We start from the raw sequence: 27,789 nt of genomic DNA on the forward strand, positions 1-27,789 counted from the left end.
AATCAAAGAAATAGGAAAAGCTAATAAGGCAAAAAGTTGAAAAAAAAATGAATGAACCTCAATCTCTATTACACATCACACACACAAAATATTTCTAAATAGTTCATAAACTAAAAGCCAAAACTATGAAAATTCTAGAAGAAAACAGGAAAATTCTTAGCAACATCAGAATAGGCATAAATTTCTTGGGCAAAGTCGTCACTAATAGTCACATACGGGGGCCCTTGATACAATGCCCTTGAAAAGGTTACAAGATAATTTTTGTAACATTCTTGCCAAAAATACCAACATGAATCTTATCATAAGGAAATATCAGATAAACCCAAATTGAGAGACATGTTACAAAATAATAGGCCTATGCTTTTTTATTATTATTTTTTAAGTTGAGGTCTAAGAAAGACAAAGAAAACTGAGATTAAAAGAAACCAAAGAAACGCGACAACTAAACCCAATGTGTGGTCATAGTTTGGATCTAGAGGAAGGAAAAGCTTGTTATGGACATTATTGGGACAAGTGACAAAACCTGAGTATCAACTCATGATTAGATAATCTTATTATATCAATGTTACAAAGATGAAGAACTCCCTTTGGTCCAATAACTATTATAAAATACTTAACATCATTACTCTTTAGGAAAATGCAAATTTAAAACCATAGCAAGATATCATTATACGCCCCCTAGAATGGCCGAAATTAAAAAGACTGACCGATAACAAGTATGTGGAGCAACTGGAATTTCCAAACATTGCTGGTGGGAATGCAGGATAGTACAACCACTTTGGAAAATAATTCAGCAGTTTCTTACAAAGTTAAGCATGTATTTATCATATAACTGAGCAGTCCCATTTATGAGTATTCACAGAAGAAATATGAAAATACACACCCACACAAAGACTTACATGTGAATGTTAACAGTGGCTTTATTCCTAATTGCCAAAAACTGAAAACAATTCAAGTGTCTATTTTTTATTTATTTATTTATTTTTTATTAATTTTTTTTGCACACAAAAACAATAAACATTTTCTAAAAATACAAACAAAAAGATGCGTATCAAACATATTAGGAAGGTTGCACATGGGAAGTCAGGGAATAGAAATGGGGGGTGGGAGTTAAAATAAATGAGAGAGGAACTTTATATGGATCAGTGATAATAACTCAATCCTCTATTTGACAAAGAAGAGGGAGAAGGAAGAGGAAGAAAAAGAAAGTGGGATAAAGGATCAAAAAGGGAGGAAAATAGAAAAAATTAGAGTATGACTCCAGGGTAGACCTGTTTTGTTGTCACTGAGTTGGTTGGTTGGTTTCTCTGTTGTATTTTTCAAGTTTCGCCAAGTTGGCCAGACTGGTCTCGAACTCCTAGCCCGAAGTGATCAACCCGCCTCGCCCCCCAGAGTGCTGGGACCACAGGCGTGAGCCACCACGTCCAGCCCCCACATTGCTTCTGGCCTCCGTGGTAGACATCCCAGACGGAGCGGCCAGGCAGAGGGGCTCCTCATTTCTTCCCAGACACGGGGCGGCCGGGCAGAGGCGCTCCTCACTTCCCAGACGGGGTGGCCGGGCAGAGGCGCTCCTCACTTCCCAGACGGTGGGTGGTCGGGCAGAGGCGCTCCTCACTTCCCAGACGGTGGGTGGCCGGGCAGAGGCGCGCCTCACTTCCCAGACGGGGCGGCCGGGCAGAGGCGCTCCTCACTTCCCAGACGGTGGGTGGTCGGGCAGAGGCGCTCCTCACTTCCCAGACGGTGGGTGGCCGGGCAGAGGCGCGCCTCACTTCCCAGACGGGGTGGCCGGGCAGAGGCGCTCCTCACCTCCCAGACGATGGGTGGCTGGGCAGAGGCGCTCCTCACCTCCCAGACGATGGGTGGCCGGGCAGAGGCGCTCCTCACTTCCCAGACGGGGTGGCCGGGCAGAGGCGCTCCTCACTTCCCAGACGGTGGGTGGTCGGGCAGAGGCGCTCCTCACTTCCCAGACGGTGGGTGGTCGGGCAGAGGCGCTCCTCACTTCCCAGACGGGGCGGCCGGGCAGAGGCGCTCCTCACTTCCCAGACGGGACGGCCGGGCAGAGGCGCTCCTCCCTTCCCAGACGGGGCGGCCGGGCAGAGGCGCTCCTCCCTTCCCAGACGATGGGTGGCCGGGCAGAGGCGCTCCTCACTTCCCAGACGGTGGGTGGTCGGGCAGAGGCGCTCCTCACTTCCCAGACAGTGGGTGGCCGGGCAGAGGCGCTCCTCACCTCCCAGACGATGGGTGGCCGGGCAGAGGCGCTCCTCACCTCCCAGACGGTGGGTGGCCGGGCAGAGGTGCTCCTCACCTCCCAGACGGTGGGTGGCCGGGCAGAGGCGCTCCTCACCTCCCAGACGATGGGTGGCCGGGCAGAGGCGCTCCTCACCTCCCAGACAGAGCGGCCGGGCAGAGGCGTTCCTCACTTCCCAGATGGTGGGTGGCCGGGCAGAGGCGCTCCTCGCTTCCCAGACGATGGGTGGCCGGGCAGAGGCGCTCCTCACTTCCCAGACGATGGGTGGCCGGGCAGAGGCACTCCTCATTTCCCAGACGGTGGGTGGCCGGGCAGAGGCGCTCCTCATTTCCCAGACGATGGGTGGCTGGGCAGAGGCGCTCTTCACTTCCCAGACGGTGGGTCGCCGGGCAGAGGCGCTCCCCACTTCCCAGACGGGGCGGCCGGGCAGAGGCGCTCCTCACCTCCCAGACGATGGGTGGCCAGGCAGAGGCGCTCCTCACCTCCCAGACGATGGGTGGCCGGGCAGAGACGCTCCCCACCTCCCAGACGGGGCGGCGGCTGGGCAGCGGCCGCAATCCCAGCACCCTGGTAGGCCAAGGCAGGTGGTTGGGAGGCGGAGGCTGCCGCGAGGCCAGACCACGCCACCGCACTCCAGCCCGGGCAACACCGAGCACCAGGTGAGCGAGACTCCGTCTGCAGTCCCAGTACCTCGGGAGGCTGAGGCGGGCAGAGCACTCGGCGTCAGGAGCTGGCGACCAGCGTGGCCAACATGGCGAATGCGTGCCTGCAGCCAAAGGAGAAAAGGCAGGCAGCGGTGGCGCGCGCCGGCAGTCCCAGGCAGTCCGTGGCGCGGGCAGCAGCGAGCCGAGTAGATTGCTGCAAGTGTCTATTAACGAATGAATGGGGGAAAAATGTGTTAAAGCCAGCTGCTTTAATACTCCCTTTCTTCGAATCCTTAGAAAATATTATCTGGTATCTGCAGCACGTGGATATAGTTAACATGTGACGATCACTGCTTTTTATGTAAAGTTTTGAGTATGCATTATTGTTTTCCACTTATTTCTTCTTATTTGCTAGAGTAGGACATTAAGTGAGAAAGGTCTTTGTGAATTCGGTATTAAAGCAACTGGCTTTAGTCACAGTAGATGTGGAAAAACAGGGGAATACCAGCTCTTTTGGTTGGAAGCAGTGCTCTTAACATGAGAACAACAATAAAAAATCCATCTCTGTATCTAAGTACTTCCTGTGCATTCTTTAAACCATGGAAGCCAAATAGATCCTAAATAAGAACATTAACATGACTGCCTTATGTAGCTAGGGGAAAATGAAGCCACATGGCTAAAAAGTATCATTGTAACCTAACAACTAACATGGAGGCTACAGAAATTTTAAACTGGCAACAGTACTGTAAACTAAAGAGAAGAGAAGTTTGGGAGAGTTCTCCTAACCAAATGACCAATGGTAATCAATGGTAATTTATTGAGACAAACTATCTTAGTGCATTTCTCCAGCTTTGGAGACAAAAAAGAGTAGAGGTGACTCAAAGTAAAGCAGAAAAAATACTTTAACTCAATTTTAGGAAAAAGGGCTGCATTAAACAGAAAAAACAGTGATGGTCTCCTTACCACATGTCAAACATCTCTCAAGCAAGTTTACTTTACCACTCAATCCAGGTGGTCCATTAGCTGTTTTCTTCTATCCTAATAAAATAATTAACCTTCAAGGCAGGAGAGTTAGGAGAACACAACATCTTTGGACACTTTATCATCTAAAGAGAAGTGGTATAAGCAGGTAACAGGACTGAAAGCAAGATAAGACAAGCACATGACACCAAGGAATAATCTTTCATAAGCTGTTATTCTTCAGAGAAGAATTGTAAACGGCATCTGACTTGATAAGCCAGAGTGGAAAAATGCCCCATCTTCATGCAGCTTACCAGATAAACTGGATTAATATCCTGATGGGTCTAGATCCAAAAGGTGGAAACTGTCAGCATCCGGAGGGACAATGAAGGGGTAAGTACACTCTGCCCATCTACCTAATGGCATATGCTGAGCATTAATGGATCTTTTTTCTCAAGGATAATTCAATAGGGTGAAAAAGTCCATCACAGGCCAATGAAAGATACGTTAGGAGCTTTGCCTTAAAGATTCAGATAGGCCGGGCACAATGGCTCACACCTGTAATCCCAGCACTTTGGGAGGCCGAGGCGGGCAGATCACAAGGTCAAGAGATCAAGACCATCCTGCTCAACATGGTGAAACCCTGTCTCTACTAAAAATACCAAAAAAATTAGCTGGGCGTGGTGGCACGCGCCTGTAGTCCCAGCTACTCGGGAGGCTGAGGCAGGAGAATCGCTTGAATCCAGGAGGCAGAGGTTGCAGTGAGCCGAGATTGCACCACTGCACTCCAGCCTGGCGACAGAGCGAGACTCCATCTCAAAAAAAAAACAAAACAAAAACCAACATTCAGATAAAAGCATGTTCTGAAACTCAAACACAATTTAGAAGACCTCTGCCTGGATCCCTCAAAGAAGAGGACAAATTCGGTTGCATCTGTGAAGAAAGAGCAATAAGCTTTAAGGAGAGAACAGCAAGAGATGCAAAGAGATCCAAAAATAAAATAGAAATGAAAAAAATGCAACAGCAAAATTTAAATATGCTTTGAAAGCAGTAAAGATTAGAATTAATATACTAAAACATGTACTTCATGAAATGCAGCACAAATTTTGAGAAATTCTACTTCAGTGCAGAAGCAAAGAAGAAAAAGAATGTTCAGAGAAAGAACATTATAGATATGAGGGACAGAGAACAGAGATCCAACTTTTAAGTCCCAGAAGGGTGTTCTCAAGGAATAAATCAAAACAAAAAGAAGAAGAATCTTTTTTTTTAAAAAAAAAAACTTCCCCAAGATTGAAAAATACCTACTTTTTGGCTGGGTACACTGGCTCATGCCTGTAATCCCAGCACTTTGGGAGGCTGAGGTGGGTGGATCCATTGAGGACAGGAGTTCAAGACCATCCTGGCCAACAGGGTGAAACCTTGTCTCTACAAAAAATACAAAAATTAGCTGGGCATAGTGGCAGGTGCCTGTAATCCCAACTATTCAGGAGGCTGAGGCAGGAGAATTGCTTGAACCCAGGAGGCAGAGGTTGCAGTGAACCAAGATCATGCCACTGCACTCCAGCCTGGGCAACAGAGCAAGACTCTGTCTCCAAAACAAACCTTACGTTTAAAGGACACATGACATGAGATTCCGGGAAACAATGAAAAAAATCACTTAATCACCTCCTCACAAAATGTTTAATTGTGAGGTTAAAGAAAAAAATCCTACACACTTCCAAGTCAAATAAATAATACCATAAACTTACATAGTGCTTTCCATGTGCCATGTAGATCACAATGCCATTAAGAAACAAAAATTCTAAGTGCTTTACATACACTAACTTTCTTTTTTGAGATGGAATCTCGCTCTGTCGCCCAGGCTGGAGTGCAGTGGCGCGATCTCGGCTCACTGCAAGCTCCGCCTCCCGGGTTCACGCCATTCTCCTGCCTCAGCCTCCCGTGTAGCTGGGACTACAGGCACCCGCCACCACGCCCGGCTAATTTTTTATATTTTTTAGTAGAGACGGGGTTTCACTGTGTTAGCCAGGATGGTCTTGATCTCCTGACCTTGTGATCCGCCCACCTCGGCCTCCCAAAGGGCTGGGATTACAGGCGTGAGCCACCGTGCCCGGCCTACATATACTAACTTTCTTACTGCTGTAACAATGGTATGAGGTAGATATTATCATTTTTCCCACTTAACAGATTAGGAGAATAAAGCATAGAGAAGTTAAGCCGATCACTTAACTAGTAAATGGTGAACTTGGGGTTCAAAACCCAGAAGTTCATTCTCTTGTACTATCCCTCAGAGCAACAAAAATCAAGCTAGACCCCAGCTACTCAGGAGGCTGAGGCAGGAAGATTGCCAGAGCCCAGGAGTTCCAGGTCACCCTGGGCAACATAGTAAGGCCCCATCTCAAAACTAAGAAATTCAAGCTAGAAATCCCAAAAGCCAGAAGACATCAAAACAACTATGTTTAAGGATCATGGGGTAGTTTACACATGGGGCCTAAACCTCTTGGCACATGCACTGTAATAGTATTTCCTTCTTCCTATACAGTACATTTTAATAGTGTGGCCTGTATTCTTAAGCAAGGCGTGCCAATCAATACTGCTGCCCTTCCCTGCAAGGTACCTGCAAACAATGGGAGAAAACTTTGCAAACGTCCTTCATGAGTTTTTTGGCTGGGAAATCCTACTTTCTTTGATGTGGTCTCCCTATTTTATTTAAGGAGATACATCACTCCCACTCCCCTACTCCCTCCCCAAAAGAGACTAATAAGGACTAATGGAATTTCACCTGGATATGTCTAATGAAGGATTTTTCTTTTTTCCTTATTTTTATTTATTTTAGTATTTCAACTTTTATTTCAGATACAGGGGATCCATGTGGAGGTTCGTTACATGGGTATACTGTACCTAGGTAGTGAACACAGTACCCAGTAGGTAGCTTTTCAACCCATATCCCACCCCCTCTAGCAGTCTGCAGTGTCTGTTGTTCCCATGTTTATGTCCATGTATGCTCAATGTTTAACTCCCATTTATAAGTAAGAACTTGCAGTATCTGCTTTTCTCTTACTGAACTAATTTGCTTAGGATTATGGCGTCCATCCATGTTGCTGCGAAGGACGTGACTTTGTTCTTTTTTATGGTTGCATAGCATTCCATGGTGTATAATACCACATTTTCTTTATCCAGTCCACCACTGATTGGCACTAGGTTGATTCCACGTCTTTGCTACTGTGAGTAGCGCAGCAATGCACATATGAGTGGATGTGTCTTTTTGGTATAACGATCCATTTCCCTTTGGGTATACACCCAGCAGTGGATTCCTGAGTTAAATGGTTGCTCTGTTTTAAGTTATTTGAGAAATCTCCAAGCTGCTTTCCACAGTGGCTGAACTAATTTACATCCCATCAACAGTGTATAAGCATTCCCTTTTCTCTGCAGCCTCATACTAGTACAAAAACAGACATATAGACCAATGGAACAGAATGGAAAACTCAGAAATAAAGCTGCACACTCACATACACCTGATTTTCGACAAGGCCAACAAAAACAAGCAATGGGGAAAGGAATTCCTATTCAATAAATGGTGCTCAGATAACTGGCTAGTTATACGTAGCAGAATGAAACTGGACCCTTACCTTTTACCACATATCAAAATTAACTCAAGATGGATTAAAGATTTAAATGTAAACCCTCAAACTATAAAAATCCTAGAAGAAAACCTAGGAAATATCCTTCTTGACATCAGCCTTGGCAAAGAATTTTTGGTTAAGTCCCCAAGAGCAATTGCAACAAAAACTAAAATTGACAAGTGGGACCTAATTAATTGACTAATTAAACTAAAGAGCCTCTGTATAGCAAAAGAAACTATTAAAGTAAACAGACAACTTACGGAATAGGAGAAAATATTTACAAACTGCATCCAACAATGGTCTAATATCCAGAATCTATAAGGAACTTAATTCAACAGGCAAAAAACAACCCCATTAAAAAACAGGCAAAAGACATGAACAGACACTTCTCAAAAGAAGGCATACAAGTGGCTAATAAACATATGAAAAAATGCTCAATATCACTAATCATCAGAGAAATGCAAATTAAAAGCACAATGAGATGCCATCTCAAACCAGTTAGAATGGCTATGATTAAAACATCAAATAATAAGGTGTTTTTTTAACTGCAGGTCACAACACCTTACTAGGTCATGAGATCAATTTAATACAGTTGCAACCAGCATTTCAGGGGGAAATAAACAGAACTAAAATAGAGTGCAACAAATATAGCAAGAATACATAATTTTTTTATGTAAAAATTTTTTTCATTTATAAAAGTGTTATTACAGAAAATGTACATTGTATCTGTGTTGGGTTAAAAAACGCTTAAAAGGCACTGGTAATAGGACTCTATCACATATATAAAACATGATTTTGCCCCAGGGAACATTACTAATACATTTTATCAGAGTCCTATAATATTTACCTCTGGAAAGTTTATTAAAGAAAGTGCCAGAACCCAAGTTATAAAAATTAGCTCTAATAGATATTAGATATATCATAAAACTACAATAATCAAAATAGTGTCATACTGTTAGGTATGCAGATTAGTGAATCAGAACAGAAAGTCCAAACAGAGACCTAAATATTTATATGAAAAATTTGGTATATGCTAAAAGTAACATCTCGCTTTATCCCTAGTGGGGTAAAATATGGATTGTTAAACAAATGATGTTGACACAATTGGCTAATTAGCTGGGGAGGAAATTAAGTTGGAACTATACCTCACATCAGAAAAAATTCCAAATGGATGAAAAATTTAGAGAAAAACAACAAAAGTGTAGGGAGCAAAAGGAAGTTTTTTGTGTTTGTTGGCTTTTCAATAACCTTGCAACAGAAAAAATCTTTCTAAATATGAAACCCAGGAGCCATAAAAGGAAAGTCTGATAAATTCGAATATTTTAAAATGTACATAGAGAAAAAAAATGTAAGCCTCAAAAGTCATAATTTACATCACAGATGATTTTCCAAATAAAGAGCTCCTAAAATTAATAAGAAAACAGTCAACAACTCAAAAAACGGACAAGACAGGAGCAGTTTGCAGAAAATAAATATAAGTGACTCTTAAACCTATGAAAATATGCTCCACCACACTCCAAGAAAATTGTAAATTAATCCTATACTGCAATTTTATATTTTTACTTCATATAGGCAAAGATCAAAATGTTTGATAACACACTGAATCTTAAAGTTGTGGAGAAAGAATTCTCATATGTTGCTGATCAGAGTATATACTGTTAAAATTTCCATGAAGGCCAATCAAAATTAATATGTCTCCATTGTGCCAGCAATTCCATTTGTGGGAATCTATCTTACATCTATATTGGAATATGTGAGAAATTACAAATGTGTAAGGTGATTCACTGTGACATTTTTGTAATAGTGAAAGATTTGAAACAACTTAAATACTCATTAATAGAAGACTCAATGAATAATTAAATTATGGTCATTCCATACAACTAGAAAGAAGAAAAAAGAGAAGAGGAAGAAGAGAGAGAGGAAGGAGAAAGAAGATAATCTATTTTTTAATCTTGAAATATAAAATGATAGCCCACTATCAACTACATGAAGGACTGAAAAAGTTTCCCTAAAAAATTCTCAATCATCTAGAATCATGAGCTAAAGATGCATGCTCCCTAGCAGTTAGGTATCATTTCCAAGTATTAATACATTATCCTGTAAATTCCAAATAGAACAGAATTTACTTACAAGTTTAAAGTTATTTCTTAAATCTTGTCTGATCTTTGGAGAAATAGATCTAACTCAGGTAAAGACAGTTCAGAAATTAAATTTCTAGACAGAATCACCTATATTATTTTTAATCCCACTCTTCTTCCTTTTCATATCATATTCTGACAGATTTATGGAGAATAGCTCAAACAAAGGGCAAAAGGCAATATATTTTTAATTATAAAATCTTGCTCCTAAATTAGAAAGAAACAAATCAGACCAAAAAATGAAAAATAAAAAAGGCAGTAACACAGCCTGAGTCCTGCAAACCCCAAAATGCTGTTAACTACTTAAAAAAAAGAAAAAATTCTGCTTTCATTCAAGGAGTTTGTCCATGCTTACACACCCTGGAAATCCCCTCTGCTTCACACCTAACCCAGAACCTGCTCTAAAGTGCCAACACAGTGCCTAACTTCCCTTCGTCCTTGGAAGGAAATGTGTAAAAAATTTAACCCCCTTCACTGATCAAATCCCTTCACTTTTCTGGGCCTTACATTCCTCAGGAATAAAGTGGGGCTATTAACACATACTTCGAAGGGCTATTGTAAGGACTCAATAAAACTAAATGATTTGACTGTAAAAAGTCTATACTGTAAAAGCCCCTGTATGTACTTTAGGTAAATAATAATACCACAAGTTTTACCAATAGTTTGTCAACATTTATAACTCTTTGGGTTTTAACACTGGATACCAGGAAAGTAACTTCCTGCTTCCTGTTCCTGACTGAGAAACGGGCTCCAGTCCTCACATGGCAGTAGAGTAGATGAATCCCTGAAAGGACCCATAACCTAACTGCTTCCACATGTATAAGAAAAATATGTCTACATTTCAGTTGTTCCCAGGTATTCTGATTCAGGGGCCAAAAAGACCATTTAGCTTGTCGCCTTCAAAGGGCACTAGACTGAGGTAAGATCCATCCCTTTGTAGTATGCATGTATGCATGGTTCATAAATCATGTTTCTTGGCTGAGGATTGCCTGTAGTGCATCCTTAAGGATTACTCTATGCTTTACAATGTGCATATGTCTTCTGATCTATCCTCAAAACAAACTTGTGAGAAAGCTGAGATGCGGACAGAAAGACCAAATTAATGACAACAAAAAAATACAGAATCTTTATTTCTAATTCCTAGTTTACTAATGACTTCATTGAGTTGAATGAGCTATTTCCTTTCTTTATAAAGCAGAAACAATTTATCAGTCATTTGCAGAAGCCATCAAGTTTTCAATGTCCCCACAGAAATGAAGCAGAATTTACTACCATCTATACTCAATTCTATGGCTAATTTTTTAAACAAAGAAAATAGTTTGGGCTATTTTTGTCCTCTTTTAGCGAAAAAAAAAATTGGAAGCAGAGAAGAGAATGAAAAAGGAAAAATTTAAATTCCTGAAATTTCTAGTGCATAAATTCAACAGTAAATCTGACTAATGTTAAATATGTAGACAGTAAATCTTTGTGCACTGCAGTAGTAACAGAGTAGCCTGTGAAAGTTATCCAAGTGGAAAGCAGAAGGGAAATGGGAAGTGATTTTACTCTGAAAGAAAACCAAAAGGTGAAAGAGTCAAATAGTAAATAGGACAGGCAAGAATACTCAGGTAGAAATCTTGGGGATATCCCAGGAACATTCATCAGCTCAAATGACGTGTCTTGTACATCTCATCAGCGGTTTTCCCTCTGCTGTCTAACTTATACAAATATCTGAGTAACTCAAGAGCAACGTACAACTGGAAGATGAGTCATTCCACCAGTAATCAACGAGATTAAGGGAAATTCTATTTTCCTGTGAACTTTGGCACAGTTTGAATCTGTTTCTTTATTCCTGCTAGGAATCACTACGAATCCAGGTTTGTACACCTTTTCTCCTGCCATTATTAAGTAAATAATAGTAAGCTAAGTGTTACGTAATTTCCCATCCTCAGATAACATACACCAGTCTCATAAAGAGGCAGAATTACCAGTATGGTTAAACAGCAAGTGTTACTGAGTCCAAAGATGTGGGTCTGAATCCTGACTTCATCACTTAACCTGTGTGGTTTCAGCAAGTTACCGAACTTTTCTGAGACTCAGTTTTCCCATTTGTCAAGGAGAGAAAATACTCATTCCCTCAAAATTATTGTAAAGATTAACTGAAATGGTAGCTATGACATAATAAATGTAAGCACTGGATTATTTAATGTATAAATAACTGTATTTATTACACATCTACTGGATGCCAAGCATTGTGGAAAATAGGAAAAAGGGTGTCCTGTCCCTCAGAGTTTCTAATCTGGTTGAAATAACAATAGATACTGACATGAAAAACTAAACACGAAAACAAGAACACATAGTATAGGATCAATAGCTAGATGTGTGCCAGGGTTAATAAATGCTACAAGTTCAAAGGAAGAAAAGATAAATGCAGACTACAGAGGTCAAAAAAGGTTGTGTGACAGAAAAGGGACTGAGATAGTCATGAAGGAAAAACAGGATTTAGAGGTAGGAGTATATTTTAGATGAGAGGAAAAAGAAGAGGAAGAAAACACAAAGCAGTCTAGAGCCACTAATTAGCTGGCACTGGCTGAAGCAGGGGTCTGTAGAGGAGAGTGGCAAGCAATGAGGCCTGAAAAGTAGGCTTCGACCAAACTGGAGGAATTACTTTCAGGGCAGGAATGGGAAACTGCTGAAGGTTTTGAGGCAGGGGAGTAATAGGATTACATCAGTGTTTTGAAAAGAATGACCTGGAGTGCAAGATCCACTGCTGATTAGGAGAGGAGCGTCAACAGCAGGACCTTGGTTCTTCTGTGGATTTCTTCTGTTGGAATCTGGATGACTGGAATGATGGAAATGTGTGGGATTTGCCAATCTCCCAAATCAAGTATCCAGAGAATCAGTGAAGAGAAGGTTTGAATTCACACTTACGGTGGTGGGAAATCCAGGAAAGACAATATTAATCAACTCACGATTCCTCATAGATTTGCATTATCCAGAATATCCAAGTCTTTCTCATAGAATTATTACTAAAAAGACCATACAGGAGGAACAATCCAAAGTTTTAATCAAAGAAGGTAGTGTTAAGTTGCTGCTCACAATAGTTGATACCCCAGGATTTGGAGATGCACTAGATAATAGTAATTGCTGGCAGCTCGTTATCGACTACATTGATAGTAAATCTGTGGACTACCTAAATGCAGAATCACAAGTGAACAGATTTCAGATGCCTGATAACAGGGTGCCGGGTTTATACTTCACTGCTCCTTCAGGACATGGAATTAAACCAGATAATAACTTTAAAACAGATAATGAAAGAAATCTAAGAACTTAAAATATATAAATTTCCAGAAACAGATGAAGAAGACAACAAGCTTGTTAAAAAGATGAAGGACCATTTACCTCTTGCTCAGGTAGGTAGTAATACTATATCATTGAACCTAATGGCAAAAGGGTTAGGGGAAGGCAGTATCCTTGGGGTGCTGCTAAAGTTGAAAATGGTGAACATTGTTTTTAGAATTCTAAGAAATATGTTGATAACACATATGCATGATTTGAAAGATGTTCCTAAATGCCCACTATGAAAGGAGAAAACTGGCAGTTGTGACTTATAATGGAGTTGATAACAAATAAAGGCTTACTGAGAGCCTTCTGGCACGAATGGAAGAAGAAAGAAGGGAGCATGTAGCTAAAATGAAGAAGATGGAGCTGGAAATGGAGCAGGTGTTTGAAATGAAGGTCAAAAAAAAAAGTTCAAAAACTGAAGGACTCTGAAGTTGAGATCCAATGGCAGTGCCATGAGCAAATGAAAAAGAAGCATAACACAAAGAATTAGAGAAGAAACATCATCAGTTTGAGGATGAGGAAGCAAACTGGGAAGCTCAACAACATATTTCAGAACAAAACTCTTTGAGAACCTTCAAAAAGAAAAAGAATAAAGAGATCTTTTAAACTACTGGCCAATAGTTACGTATTATTAATAGTTATGAATATCCCAACTTGGACATCAGTGTTTGTTGGATCCATCTGACCAATTTGCACCAGTTTTATCCATAGTGATAGATTTAACAGCACGACAAAAATTATTTTGTTGTTGTTCTTAATGGAGATTAAGATGCCTTGAATTGTTTAGGGTGTTGCGTACTTATTAATAGAAAGTAACAGGCCAGGCACCGTGGCTCACATCTGTAATCTCAGCACTTTGAGAGGCCAAGGTGGGCAGATCACTTGAGGTCAGGAGTTCGAGACCAGCCTGGCCAACATGATGAAACCCTGTCTCTACTAAAAATACAAAAATTAGCTAGGTGTGGCAGCGGGCGCCTGGGTTTTAAATACGAGTTTAGCTTCACTGATGGCATAGTTTACAGGAACAATGAATACTGTGGTTTGGATCTATCATCCAGCTCTGCTAATCTGGTACTTAATAGTCAGTTCTTGTTTACTAATAGTCATCTGACGTTTCTCTGATTCCAAGTGGAGAAGCCTTGTACCATCAACACAATGGTGAATGACTTAGGAAAAAACCACATCCAGAAATATCCAAAGGTCTGGCCCATGTTTAGGATAGGCTCCTAAGTATATTTTTAAAAAAATGAACGCCTGGGTACGGTGGCTCACGCCTGTAATCCCAGCACTTTGAGAGGCCGAGGCGGGAGGATCATGAGGTCAGGAGATTGAGACCACCCTGGCTAACATGGTGAAACCCCGTCTCTACTAAAAATACAAAAAATTAGCTGGGCGTGGTGGCAGGCGTCTGTAGTCCCAGCTACTTGGGAGGCTGAGGCAGGAGAATGGCATGAACCCAAGAGGCGGAGCTTGCAGTGAGCCAAGATGGCGCCACTGCACTCCAGCCTGGGCAACAGAACAAGATTCCGTCTCAAAAAAAAAAAGAAAAGAAAAAAGAAAAAAACGAACTACCGTTATTAGGGCAAGAAATATTGACAGTGACTACAAAAAAAGGTATTAATTTATGATAAGAACTTTCACCTAAGTCTAATGACTCCTGAGCATCTACTCTGCAAATAATTTCTTTTCACTTCCCACTGACATTTTATCTGGCGACATTGTGCCTTATCACATTTTCTTGAAAAACATCCTCTGCCTATTTTTCTCATTCTAGAGAATTTTACAGGTTAAATAATAAAGATAAGCATTTATACTGCATGAATCTGCAAAGGAACTACAGTATTTTTATTGATATGACAGAATGCACTTTTGCCATTAGTGGTTTTTCAGTCAGCTTGCAAAGAATCACACTGTTAAAGCAGTGATCAGCCTAGAGAGAAGCCTGCTTTTGAGACAACCTGAGTTATCTGCTAATTCAAAACATCTGAACAAAAATACTCCTGGCACAAATGCAGTGAACTCATTACAAAAACAAAAAAAAAAATAAAACACCTATGTTTAAATTAGCCCTGTATGTAGCTCAATCCATATGCATTCCACCCTTCCAATTATAAGTCTCTAAAAGAAAAGCCAGCACTCCTAAATGCAGGAAATCACATTTTACTTCTCTGCAGCTGCTTCATAGTCAAGGAAAATGCAAAAGCAAAGAGGAAGTGTGCCAGAGATCTTATTAACAAAGAGTGGAAATCCCCACACTCCACATCTCCCAATTAGCACTGTTGGGGACATAGGCTCTCTGGTTCAAATTTCCCTTTGTGGAATGCCTAATCACACCAGAATTAATCTGCAGTTGCCACCTATGATAAAAGCAGGGGTTGTGCACACTGGAGCATTCCACATTGCCTCTTCAGCTATAGCTTTTACCACACAATGGATTAACTTGTATAGGATTTTTCAAACTCCTCCCCTAACCCAGAAAAAAAATGTTAATAACCTCTTTGCAAAGCAAAAACATGCAGTACAGTAGGAAACCTTTATAGAATTGACTCTGAATCTAAATTAGTTGTTCTACTCTATTAAGAAATTTTATCTTGTGCATTTCAAAAACGGAAAAAGAAACGTGCAAATGATATGACAATTTTCAGCATTTAAAAAGTATCATTTGCTTTAAGAAGGGGACTTTCATTCTCTATAGTGGTATTTCTGAACTGTTTATATCCTTTCTAATGAATATATACTATTTATATTATAATGAATATATAATATGTTTACTTGAGGAAATCTTTACTATAGGAAGATTAGGAAGATGTTGCTTCTGCATGAAAATCACTAAGAAAGCACTGTTTTATAATCTCCCTTTTCATAACTTCTATCCTGAAAGCATATGTGTATTTGTCAGCTTTTTTTTTTTTTTAAATAGACACCAGGTCTCGTGTGTTGCCCAGGCTTGTCTTAAACTCCTGGGCTCAAGCGATCCTCCCACCTCAGCCTCCCAAAGTGCTGGGATTATAATTGTGAGCCACCACAGCTGGCCCTTTGTTAGCTTATAAAAAAAGATTTTCAAGATGAAAATCTTAAACATACATAAAAGTCGACAGAATACTATAATAAATCCCCATGAATCCATAAACTAGCTTTATCATCTCATGACGAATTTTGTTTCATATATAACTCCATCTATTCTATCCCCTATTTCCCAGTTATTTCTGAAGCATATCTCAGACATCACATCATTTAATCCATAAATATTTCAGTGTTTAGCTCTGAATCTAAAGAGTTTGGGTCAGGCATGGTGGCTCACGCCTGTAATCCCAGCACTTTTGGAGGCCAAAACGGGAAACCACTTGAGCCCAGGAGTTCGAGACCAGCCTGGGCAACATGGTGAAACCCCCTCTCTACAAAAAGTACAAAACTTAGCCGTTGTGGTGGCAGGCACCCGTAGTCCTAGCTACACAGGAGGCTGAGGTGGGATGATCACCTGAGCCCGGGAGGTTGAGGCTGTGGTGAGCTGTGATTGTGCCACTGTGCTCCAGCCTGGGTGACAGATTGAGACCCTGCCTCAAAAAAAAAAAAAAAAAAAAAAAAAAAAAGAGTTTTAACTCACTAGCATTATTAACCCTAAATAAAAATCAACAAAAATTTCTTAATAACTCCAATAACTGGTGTTCAGATTCCTCTGATTGTTCAAATCAGGAACTAAGGGCCCAATATGATCCATACACTGCAAATGGTTGCTGTATCTCAAATTGCTTTTATCTACAGGTCATTGCTCCATCTTTTTTTTTTTTGGCAATTGATTTATTAGAAGAAACTGGGTTCTCTTGTAGTTTCCCACAGATGGTATTTGGTAATTGTACCCTTGAGGTATAATTTAATATATTCCTCTGCCCCCTGTATTTCCAGTAAATTAGTAGTGAGCTCTAGATGCTTGATCAGATTCAGGTTTGATATTTTCATGTACCAAATCCTTAACTTTCCTATTTCCTATTTCTTAAAATGTTGAAGAACCATGAGCCAAATTTCAACCTACAGCTAAAAAGTAGTGCTGGTTAATAAGGAGGTGTCACGTGCTCTGCTCAAGACATAACAACTTGGAATTTCTCCCTTTAGATATTAAGGAAAGGAGAGAGGTAGACTAAAGAGCTTCACATCATCAAAACCTCAACAATGATTTGATGCTGCCTTTCTTCCCTCCCAAACTGACACTGTGCTACATACAGACTCTGCACTTTTAATTCACCTAAATCACAACTTCCTGTTCTACTCTGCACTGTCTTTGGGGCTCTACTCTCATCTCTGCTCCCACTAGGAAAAGCTGACCTTATCTAACTTTTCTTAACACATAACTATGTGTTATGTAGTCAGAAAGCCTTAACATTGCAGAGCTGGAGTGGGCTTTGGAGATCATCTGGTCTAACTGTCTCTGTTTAAAGACCAGGAAAAAGAACAAAAGTGCTGAAGTAACTTTTCCAAGGTTATTATAAAGATATATGTTGAAGGGGTGGAGCCAAGATGGCGGAATAGGAACAGCTCCGGTCTCCAGCTCCCAGCCCCAGCGACACAGAAGATGGGTGATTTCTGCATTTCTGCTTGAGGTACCGGTTTCATCTCACTAGGGAGTGCCTAACAGTGGGCGCAGGACAGTCGGTGAAGTGCACTGTGCGCGAGCCGAAGCAGGGCGAGGCATTGCCTCACTCGGGAAGCGCAAGGGGTCAGGGAGTTCCCTTTCCTAGTCAAAGAAAGGGGAAACAGACAGCACCTGGAATATCGGGTCAGTCCCATCCTAATACTGCGCTTTTCCAACGGGCCTGGAAAACGGCACACTAGGAGATTGTGTCCCGCACCTGGCTCGGAGGGTCCTATGCCCACGGAGTCTCGCTGATTGCTAGCACAGCAGTCTGAGATCAAGCTGCAAGGCGGCAGCGAGGCTGGGGGAGGGGCGCCCGCCATTACCCAGGCTTGCTTAGGTAAACAAAGCAGCCAGGAAGCTCGAACTGGGTGGAGCCCACCACAGCTCAAGGAGGCCTGCCTGCCTCTGTAGGCTCCACCTCTGGGGGCAGGGCACAGACAAACAAAAACCCAGCAAGAACCTCCACAGACTTAAATGTCCCTGTCTGACTGACAGCTTTGAAGAGAGTAGTGGTTCCCCCAGCATGCAGCTGGAGATCTGAGAACGGACAGACTGCCTCCTAAAGTGGGTCCCTCACCCCTGAGCAGCCTAACTGGCAGGCACCCCCCCAGTAGGGACAGACTGACACCTCATCCAACCGGGTACTCCTCTGAGACAAAACTTTCAGAGGAACTATCAGACAGCTGAAATTGTGGTCTCACGAAAATCCGCTGTTCTGCAGCCACCGCTGCTGACACCCAGCCAAACAGGGTCTGGAGTAGACCTCTAGTAAACTCCAACAGACCTGCAGCTGAGGGTCCTGTCTGGTAGAAGGAAAACTAACAAACAGAAAGGACATCCACACCAAAAATCCATCTGTACATCACCATCATCAAAGACAAAAAGTAGATAAAACCACAAAGATGGGGAAAAAACAGACCAAAAAAACTGGAAACTCTAAAAAACAGAGCACCTCTCCTCCTCCAAAGGAACGCAGTTCCTCACCAGCAATGGAACAAAGCTGGATGGAGGATGACTTTGATGACTTGAGAGAAGAAGGCTTCAGACGATCAAACTACTCTGAGCTACGAGAGGAAATTCAAAACAATAGCAAAGAAGTTAAAAACTTTGAAAAAAAATTAGAAGAATGGATAACTAGAATAACCAATGGAGAGAAGGGCTTCAAGGAGCTGATGGAGCTGAAAGCCAAGTTTCGAGAACTACGCGAAGATTGCAGAAGCCTCAGTAGCAGATGCGATCAACTGGAAGAAAGGGTATCGCTGATGGAAGATGAAATGAATGAAATGAAGAGAGAAGGAAAGTTTAGAGAAAAAAGAATAAAAAGAAATGAACAAAGCCTCCAAGAAATTTGGGACTATGTGAAAAGACCAAACCTACGTCTGATTGGTGTACCTGAAAATGATGGGGAGAATGGAACCAAGTTGGAAAACACTCTGCAAGATATTATCCAGGAGAACTTCCCCAATCTAGCAAGGCAGGCCAGCATTCAGATTCAGGAAATACAGAGAACGCCACAAAGATACTCCTTGAGAAGGGCAACTCCAAGACACATAATTGTCAGATTCACCAAAGTTGAAATGAAGGAAAAAATGTTAAGGGCAGCCAGAGAGAAAGGTCGGGTTACCCACAAAGGGAAGCCCATCAGACTAACAGCTGATCTCTCAGCAGAAACTCTACAAGCCAGAAGAGAGTGGGGGCCGATATTCAACATTCTTAAAGAAAAGAATTTTCAACCCAGAATTTCCTATCCCGCCAAACTAAGCTTCATAAGTGAAGGAGAAATAAAATACTTTACAGACAAGCAAACGCTGAGTGATTTTGTCACCACCAGGCCTGCCCTAAAAGAGCTCCTGAAGGAAGCACTAAACGTGGAAAGGAACAACCGGTACCAGCCACTGCAAAAACATGCCAAACTGTAAAGACCATCAAGGCTAGGAAGAAACTATAGCATCTAATGAGCAAAATAACCAACTAACATCATAATGACAGGATCAGATTCACACATAACAATATTCACGTTAAATGTAAATGGGCTAAATGCTCCAATCAAAAGACACAGACTGGCAAACTGGATAAGGAGTCAGGACCCATCAGTGTGCTGTATTCAGGAAACCCATCTCACGTGCAGAGACACACATAGACTCAAAATAAAGGGATGGAGGAAGATCTACCAAGCAACTGGAAAACAAAAAAAGGCAGGGGTTGCAATCCTAGTCTCTGATAAAATAGACTTTAAACCAACAAAGATCAAAAGAGACAAAGAAGGCCATTACATAATGGTAAAGGGATCAATTCAACAAGAAGAGCTAACTATCCTAAATATATATGCACCCAACACAGGAGCACCCAGATTCATAAAGCAAGTCCTCAGTGACCTACAAACGGACTTAAACTCCTACACAATAATAATGGGAGATTTTAACACCCCACTGTCAGCATTAGACAGATCAACGAGACAGAAAGTTAACAAGGATATCCAGGAATTGAACTCAGCTCTACATAAAGTGGACCTAATAGACATCTACAAAACTCTCCACCCCAAATCAACAGAATATACATTTTTTTCAGCACCACACCACACCTATTCCAAAATTGACCACATAGTTGGAAGTAAAGCTCTTCTCAGCCAATGTAAAAGAACAGAGATTATAACAAACTGTCTCTCAGACCACAGTGCAATCAAACTAGAACTCAGGATTAAGAAACTCAGTCAAAACCGCTCAACTACATGGAAACTGAACAACCTGCTCCTGAATGACTATTGGGTACATAATGAAATGAAGGCAGAAATAAAGATGTTCTTTGAAACCAACGAGAACAAAGACACAACATACCAGAATCTCTGGGACACGTTCAAAGCAGTGTGTAGAGGGAAATTTATAGCACTAAATGCCCACAAGAGAAAGCAGGAAAGATCCAAAATTGACACCCTAACATCACAATTAAAAGAACTAGAAAAGCAAGAGCAAACACATTCAAAAGCTAGCAGAAGGCTAGAAATAATTAAAATCAGAGCAGAACTGAAGGAAATAGAGACACAAAAAACCCTTCAAAAAATTAATGAATCCAGGAGCTGGTTTTTTGAAAAGATCAACAAAATTGATGGACCGCTAGCAAGACTAATAAAGAAGAAAAGAGAGAAGAATCAAATAGATGCAATAAAAAACGAAAAAGGGGATATCACCACCGATCCCACAGAAATACAATCTACCATCAGAGAATACTACAAACACCTCTATGCAAATAAACTAGAAAATCTAGAAGAAATGGATAAATTCCTCGACAAATACACCCTCCCAAGACTAAACCAGGAAGAAGTTGAATCTCTGAATAGACCAATAACAGGTTCTGAAATTGTGGCAATAATCAATAGCTTACCAACCAAAAAGAGTCCAGGACCTGATGGATTCACAGCTGAATTCTACCAGAGGTACAAGGAGGAACTGGTACCATTCCTTCTGAAACTATTCCAATCGATAGAAAAAGAGGGAATCCTCCCTAACACATTTTACGAAGCCAGCATCGTCCTGATACCAAAACCTGGCAGAGACATAACCAAAAAAGGGAATTTCAGACCAATATCCTTGATGAACATTGATGCAAAAATCCTCAATAAAATACTGGCAAACCGAATCCAGCAGCACATCAAAAAGCTTATCCACCATGATCAAGTGGGCTTCATCCCTGGCATGCAAGGCTGGTTCAACATATGCAAATCAATAAATGTAATCCAGCATATAAACAGAACCAAAGACAAAAACCACATGATTATCTCAATAGATGCAGAAAAGGCCTTTGACAAAATTCAACAACCCTTCATGCTAAAAACTCTCAATAAATTAGGTATTGATGGGACGTATCTCAAAATAATAAGAGCTATCTACGACAAACCCACAGCCAATATCATACTGAATGGGCAAAAACTGGAAGCATTCCCTCTGAAAACTGGCACAAGACAGGGATGCCCTCTCTCACCGCTCCTATTCAACATAGTGCTGGAAGTTCTGGCCAGAGCAATCAGGCAGGAGAAGGAAATAAAGGGTATTCAATTAGGAAAAGAGGAAGTCAAATTATCCCTGTTTGCAGATGACATGATTGTATATCTAGAAAACCCCATTGTCTCAGCCCAAAATCTCCTTAAGCTGATTAGCAACTTCAGCAAAGTCTCAGGATACAAAATTAATGTACAAAAATCACAAGCATTCTTGTACACCAATAAAAGACAAACAGAGAGCCAAATCATGAGTGAACTCCCATTCACAATTGCTTCAAAGAGAATAAAATACCTAGGAATCCAACTTACAAGGGATGTGAAGGACCTCTTCAAGGAGAACTACAAACCACTGCTCAATGAAATAAAAGAGGATACAAACAAATGGAAGAACATTCCATGCTCATGGGTTGGAAGAATCAATATCGTGAAAATGGCCATACTGCCCAAGGTAATTTATAGATTCAATGCCATCCCCATCAAGCTACCAATGACTTTCTTCACAGAATTGGAAAGAACTACCTTAAAGTTCATATGGAACCAAAAAAGAGCCCGCATCGCCAAGTCAATCCTAAGCCAAAAGAACAAAGCTGGAGGCATCACACTATCTGACTTTAAACTATACTACAAGGCTACAGTAACCAAAACAGCATGGTACTGGTACCACAACAGAGACATAGATCAATGGAACAGAACAGAGCCCTCAGAAATGATGCCGCATAGCTACAACTATCTGATCTTTGACAAACCTGACAAAAACAAGAAATGGGGAAAGGATTCCCTATTTAATAAATGGTGCTGGGAAAACTGGCTAGCCATATGTAGAAAGCTGAAACTGGATCCCTTCCTTACACCTTATACAAAAATTAATTCAAGATGGATTAAAGACTTATATGTTAGACCTAAAACCATTAAAATCCTACAAGAAAACCTAGGCAATACCATTCAGGACATAGGCGTGGGCAAGGACTTCATGTCTAAAACACCAAAAGCAATGGCAACAAAAGCCAAAATCGACAAATGGGATCTCATTAAACTAAAGAGCTTCTGCACAGCAAAAGAAACTATCATCAGAGTGAACAGGCAACCTACAGAATGGGAGAAAATTTTTGCAACCTACTCATCTGACAAAGGGCTAATATCCAGAATCTACAATGAACTCAAACAAATTTACAAGAAAAAAACAACCCCATCAAAAAGTGGGCAGAGGACATGAACAGACACTTCTCAAAAGAAGACATCTATGCAGCCAAAAAACACATGAAGAAATGCTCCTCATCTCTGGCCATCAGAGAAATGCAAATCAAAACCACAGTGAGATACCATCTCACACCAGTTAGAATGGCCATCATTAAAAAATCAGGAAACAACAGGTGCTGGAGAGGATGTGGAGAAATAGGAACACTTTTACACTGTTGGTGGGACTGTAAACTAGTTCAACCATTGTGGAAGTCAGTGTGGCGATTCCTCAGGGATCTAGAACTAGAAATACCATTTGACCCAGCCATCCCATTACTGGGTATATACCCAAAGGACTATAAATCATGCTGCTATAAAGACACATGCACACGTATGTTTATTGCGGCACTATTCACAATAGCAAAGAGTTGGAACCAACCCAAATGTCCAACAACGATAGACTGGATTAAGAAAATGTGGCACATATACACCATGGAATACTATGCAGCCATAAAAAATGATGAGTTCGTGTCCTTTGTAGGGACATGGATGAAACTGGAAAACATCATTCTCAGTAAACTATCTCAAGGACAAAAAACCAAACACCGCATGTTCTCACTCATAGGTGGGAATTGAACAATGAGAACTCATGGACACAGGAAGGGGAACATCACGCTCCGGGGACTGTTGTGGGGTGGGGGTAGGGGGGAGGGACAGCATTAGGAGATACACCTAATGCTAAATGATGAGTTAATGGGTGCAGGAAATCAACATGGCACATGGATACATATGTAACAAACCTGCACATTGTGCACATGTACCCTAAAACCCTAAAGTATAAAAAAAAAAAAAAAAAAAAACTAATAAAAAATAAAAAATAAAAAAAAAAAGGTTGAAACAGACAAAAAAAAAAAAAAGATATATGTTAAGTTAGTTAATATTTATAAAGTACTCATAACAGTGACTAGACTTATAATAACCCTTATATAAATATTTGCTTTTTAAAAAGCAAGTTAAAATTAGTTAAGAAACAAAATTAGTACTTGAGTGAGGACCTCTTAAACTTCTCTAAGAATACAAATAATACTCCCTTCTACTTTGCAGTTTGGGGGAATAATGCACTCTACATATACCAAAATGTTCCAGATAACTGAGGCATGCTCCTTTAAACACCCAATTTTATTTCGTTTTAATCTTTTAAAGTCAAGATAATCCAAGATGGAAACTGTTGTCAGAAATATAGTATACAGTTTCCTTCATCAAATGAAGAACACTGAACAGTATCTTATTAAATTTCTCAGTGACCGTTTCATTATGAACACAGGGAAGCTTAATGAATAGAACTCATATTTGGGAATCAGACAGATGCGCATTCCAATCTTAATTCTGTTACTTACAAACCTTGCTTGGCAAGTCACTTAACCTCTGAGGTTTAGCAAAAAAGGGGAGGCTGCCTTCCTTGTAGGATTGTCACAAATATTAGAGATAACTGATACAAAGATCCTAGCACAAACATCTTAGCCTGACACTAAGAATTCAGTAAATGGTAACTATTATTCATTTATTCAACAAATTGAGCATCTTTATGTAAAGCACTATTCTGAGTTATGAGGATACAGCAGTGTTCTAAACAGGCAAAAATCCCTACCCTTGTGGTGCTTTCACTCTATACAGAGAAAAGATACACAGTAAAAGCTCTGTGTGTGTGTGTGTAGCATGTCAGATAAGTGCTATGGAGAAAAATAAAGCAGAGATGCAAAGTAGGGAGTTCTGGCAGATTAGAGCAGGGATATGAAGGAAAGAGGGGAATCAAGGATGGATTCTGACCTTTTTGACCTGAATAGCTAGAAGAAAAAAGTTGTATTTACTGAGATAGGGAAGACTATACATGTGTATAAAGATCGGGAGTTTGGTTCCGTGGAGATCAGAGGCCTTATTCTCAACATCTCAGTTGCTGCTCTTTCATACTGGCAGTTTTCTCTTCCTTCAGAAGTAAGCTGTCAGTCTTCGGCACCAGTATTACTGTTTCTAACCTAGTATCTTATTTACATTATTCTATTCTCTAAGAAGACCAAATGAAAAAGCAATAAAATTGATACATTTAGGCTATAGAAAAACTATAAAACTATAAAATTATAGCTATAGAAAAACTAAATCAAAAATTTGAGGCAGAATTTTTTAAGAAAAGTAACACTAAAAGTGTATCACTCTGGGAAGTATCTCACTTCCAAATACTGTTTCTAAAAATTCACTTAGAAGATGATTATAAAGAACTCACAAAACTTTTCCCATAAATAAAAATTAATTTAAAAATGGCTTGGTTTCCAAGCCAAATGATGCAACGGGTTATAGTATAACAGTAATAATGCCAACCTGAATCTGAGAGAGAAAAGATCACAGGCTGTAAGAAAGACAAGACTCTCTTGCCCTTAGCACAAGAAAAGTCAAGTATCTCTTTTGCACACTCCCACCTTGTTTAAACCTCCTAAAGGTGACTTTATCCCTCTGTCTCTAGTACACTACTCCACACAAAACTTTCCACTTGAGCACTCCCCTCAGATCAGCCCCTCAAAACGTTCTCTATGAAAAATCACCAACCCAACTCTAAAACAGCAGCAGCCAAACACCCATACCCACACATAATTCTCATTTCCTTGTAAAGCCAAACTCAGCTAGGCTTTAGGAGGAAAGTACACTGCTTCAAGCTAAATCTCATAAAAAAGCCTGCATCCCAGCTGGTAGGATTTCAGTCAAGTGTTACATAAAAGAAAAAGAATGGGCCGGGCGTGGTGGCTCACGCTTGTAATCCCAGCACTTTGGGAGGCCGAGGCGGGCGGATCACGAGGTCAGGAGATCGAGACCACGGTGAAACCCCGTCTCTACTAAAAATACAAAAAATTAGCCGGGCGTGGTGACGGGCGCCTGTAGTCCCAGCTACTCAGAGAGGCTGAGGCAGGAGAATGGTGTGAACCCGGGAGGCGGAGCTTGCAGTGAGCCGAGATTGCGCCATTGCACTCCAGCCTGGGCGACAGAGTGAGACTCTGTCTCAAAAAAGAAAAAAATAAAAAAGAAAAAAGAAAAAAATAAATGTTGTGTGACTTCTGATTGCTCCACCGACAGCCATTTCCCCATCTTTATCCCTCTGTTCAGGCCTATTACCTGAGACACAGCAATATTGAAATTAGGCCAATTAATAATTCTACAATGACCTCTAGGTGTTCAAGTGAAAGGAAGAGTCTCAGGTCTTACACTTTAAATCAAAAGCTAGAAATCATTGAGCTTAATGAGGAAGGCATGTCAAAAGCTAAGACAGGGCTGGGCATGGTGGCTCACGCCTGTAATCCCAACATTTTGGGAGGCCAAGGCAGGCGGATCACTTGATGCCAGAAGTTCTAGACCAGCCTGGGAAACATGGCAACACCCCATCTCTACTAAAAATTAGCCAGTGTGGTGACACATGCCTGTAATCCCCAGCTACTCGGGAGGCTGAGGCATGAGGATTGCTCAACTGAACCTGGGAGGCAGAGGTTGCAGTGAACCGAGATTGTGCCGCTGCACTCCAGCCTGAGTGACAGAGCGAGACTCTGTCTCTCCGCCTAAAAAAAAAAAAAAAAAAGCTAAGATAGGCCAAAAGCTAGGTTCTCGAAAGAAATCAGAAGTGCTACTTCAGTGAACAAATAAATGATAAGAAAGCAAAATAGCCTTATTGCTGATATGAAGGAAGTTTTGGTGGTCTGGATAAAACATCAAACCAGCCACAACATTCTCTTAAGCCAAAGCCTAATCCAGAGCAAGACCTGAATGCTTCAATTCCACGAAGGCTGAGAGAGGTGACGAAGCTGTAGAAGAAAAGTTGGAGGCTAGCAGAATTTGGCTCAAGAGGTTTAAGAAAATAAGCAATCTCTATAACATAAAAACGCAAAGTGCCAGTCATGATGGCTCACACCTGTAATCACAGTACTTTGGGAGGCTGAAGCAAGAGGATCACTTGAGGTCAGGCGTTTAACACCAGCCTGGGCAACATAGCAAGATCCTATCTCTACAAAAAATTTAAAAATGATCCAGGTATGGTGGTATGCCTGTAGTCCTAGCTACTTGGGAGGCTTAGATGGGAGGATTGCTTGAGCACAGGAGTTCGAGGCCCCAGTGGACTACAATCCTAGCACCACACTCCAGCCTGGATGACAGAATGAGACACTGTATTAAAAAAAAAATTTAAAAGTGCAACATGTAGGCTGCTGGGAGGTTATGGGTACAGACTGGTGGAACCAACAACAACAACAAAAGTGCAAGGTAAAGCAGCAAGTACTGATGTAGAAGCTGCAGCAAGTTATCCAGATGATCTAAGATCACTGATGAAGGTGGCTACACTAAACAACAGATTTTCCGTGGAGACAAAACAGCCTTCTATTGGAGGAAGATGCTATCTAGAACTTTCATAGCTAGAGAGAAGTCAATGCCTGACTTCAAAACTTCAAGGGACAGGCTGACTCTCTTGTTATGGGCTAATACAGCTAGTGACTTTAAATTGAAGTCAATGCCCGTTTACCATTCCAAAAATCTTAGAGTCCTTAACAATTATGCTAAATCTCCTCTGCCTATGCTCTGTCAACGGAACAAAGCCTAGCTAACAGCACATCTGTTTACAGCATCGTTTACTGAATATTTCAAGCCCACTGTGGAGACCTACTACTCCAAAAAAAAGACTTCAAAATATTATTGCTCAGTGACAACGCACTTAGTCACCCAAAAGCTCTTACGGAGAAGTATAAGGAGATGAAAGTTGTTTTCATGTCTACCAACACAACATCCATTCTAAAGCCCATGGATAAAAGAGTAAATTCGACTTTCTAGTCTTATTATTTGAAAAATATGTTTTGTAAGGCTATAGCTGTCATAGACAGTGATTGCTCTGAAGGATTTGGGCAGTCAACGGAAAACTTTCTGGAAAGGATTCACCATTCTACATGCCACTAAGAACATTTGTGATTCATGGAAAGAGGTCGAAATATCAACAGTAACAGGTTTGGAAGAAGTTGACACCAACCCTCA

The 27,789-nt window shown here is 40.9% G+C and overlaps 1 protein-coding gene and 1 pseudogene across 7 annotated transcripts in view; one reads left to right on the forward strand and one right to left on the reverse strand.

Annotated features, from left to right (window-relative positions):
• Positions 1–27,789, reverse strand: part of PRORP (protein only RNase P catalytic subunit) — a 157,943-nt gene that overhangs the window by 110,157 nt on the left and 19,997 nt on the right. Inside the window, exon 4 of one of the 7 annotated variants that reach the window (XM_063645928.1) lies at positions 970–3,116. The exons of 5 other annotated variants lie outside the window; for them this stretch is intronic. In XM_063645928.1, the coding sequence (XP_063501998.1) occupies positions 2,727–3,116 (390 nt within the window). In that variant the 3' untranslated portion in view covers positions 970–2,726. Of the gene's footprint in view, positions 1–969; positions 3,117–27,789 lie in introns of those variants that run through there. One more of the 7 variants, XM_063645929.1, reaches the window with a different exon arrangement.
• Positions 12,338–13,545, forward strand: LOC129489213 (septin-7-like; annotated as a pseudogene).

This window comes from Symphalangus syndactylus, chromosome 9 (assembly GCF_028878055.3).
Source record: "Symphalangus syndactylus isolate Jambi chromosome 9, NHGRI_mSymSyn1-v2.1_pri, whole genome shotgun sequence".
In the NCBI taxonomy this organism is placed as follows: Eukaryota; Metazoa; Chordata; class Mammalia; order Primates; family Hylobatidae; genus Symphalangus; species Symphalangus syndactylus.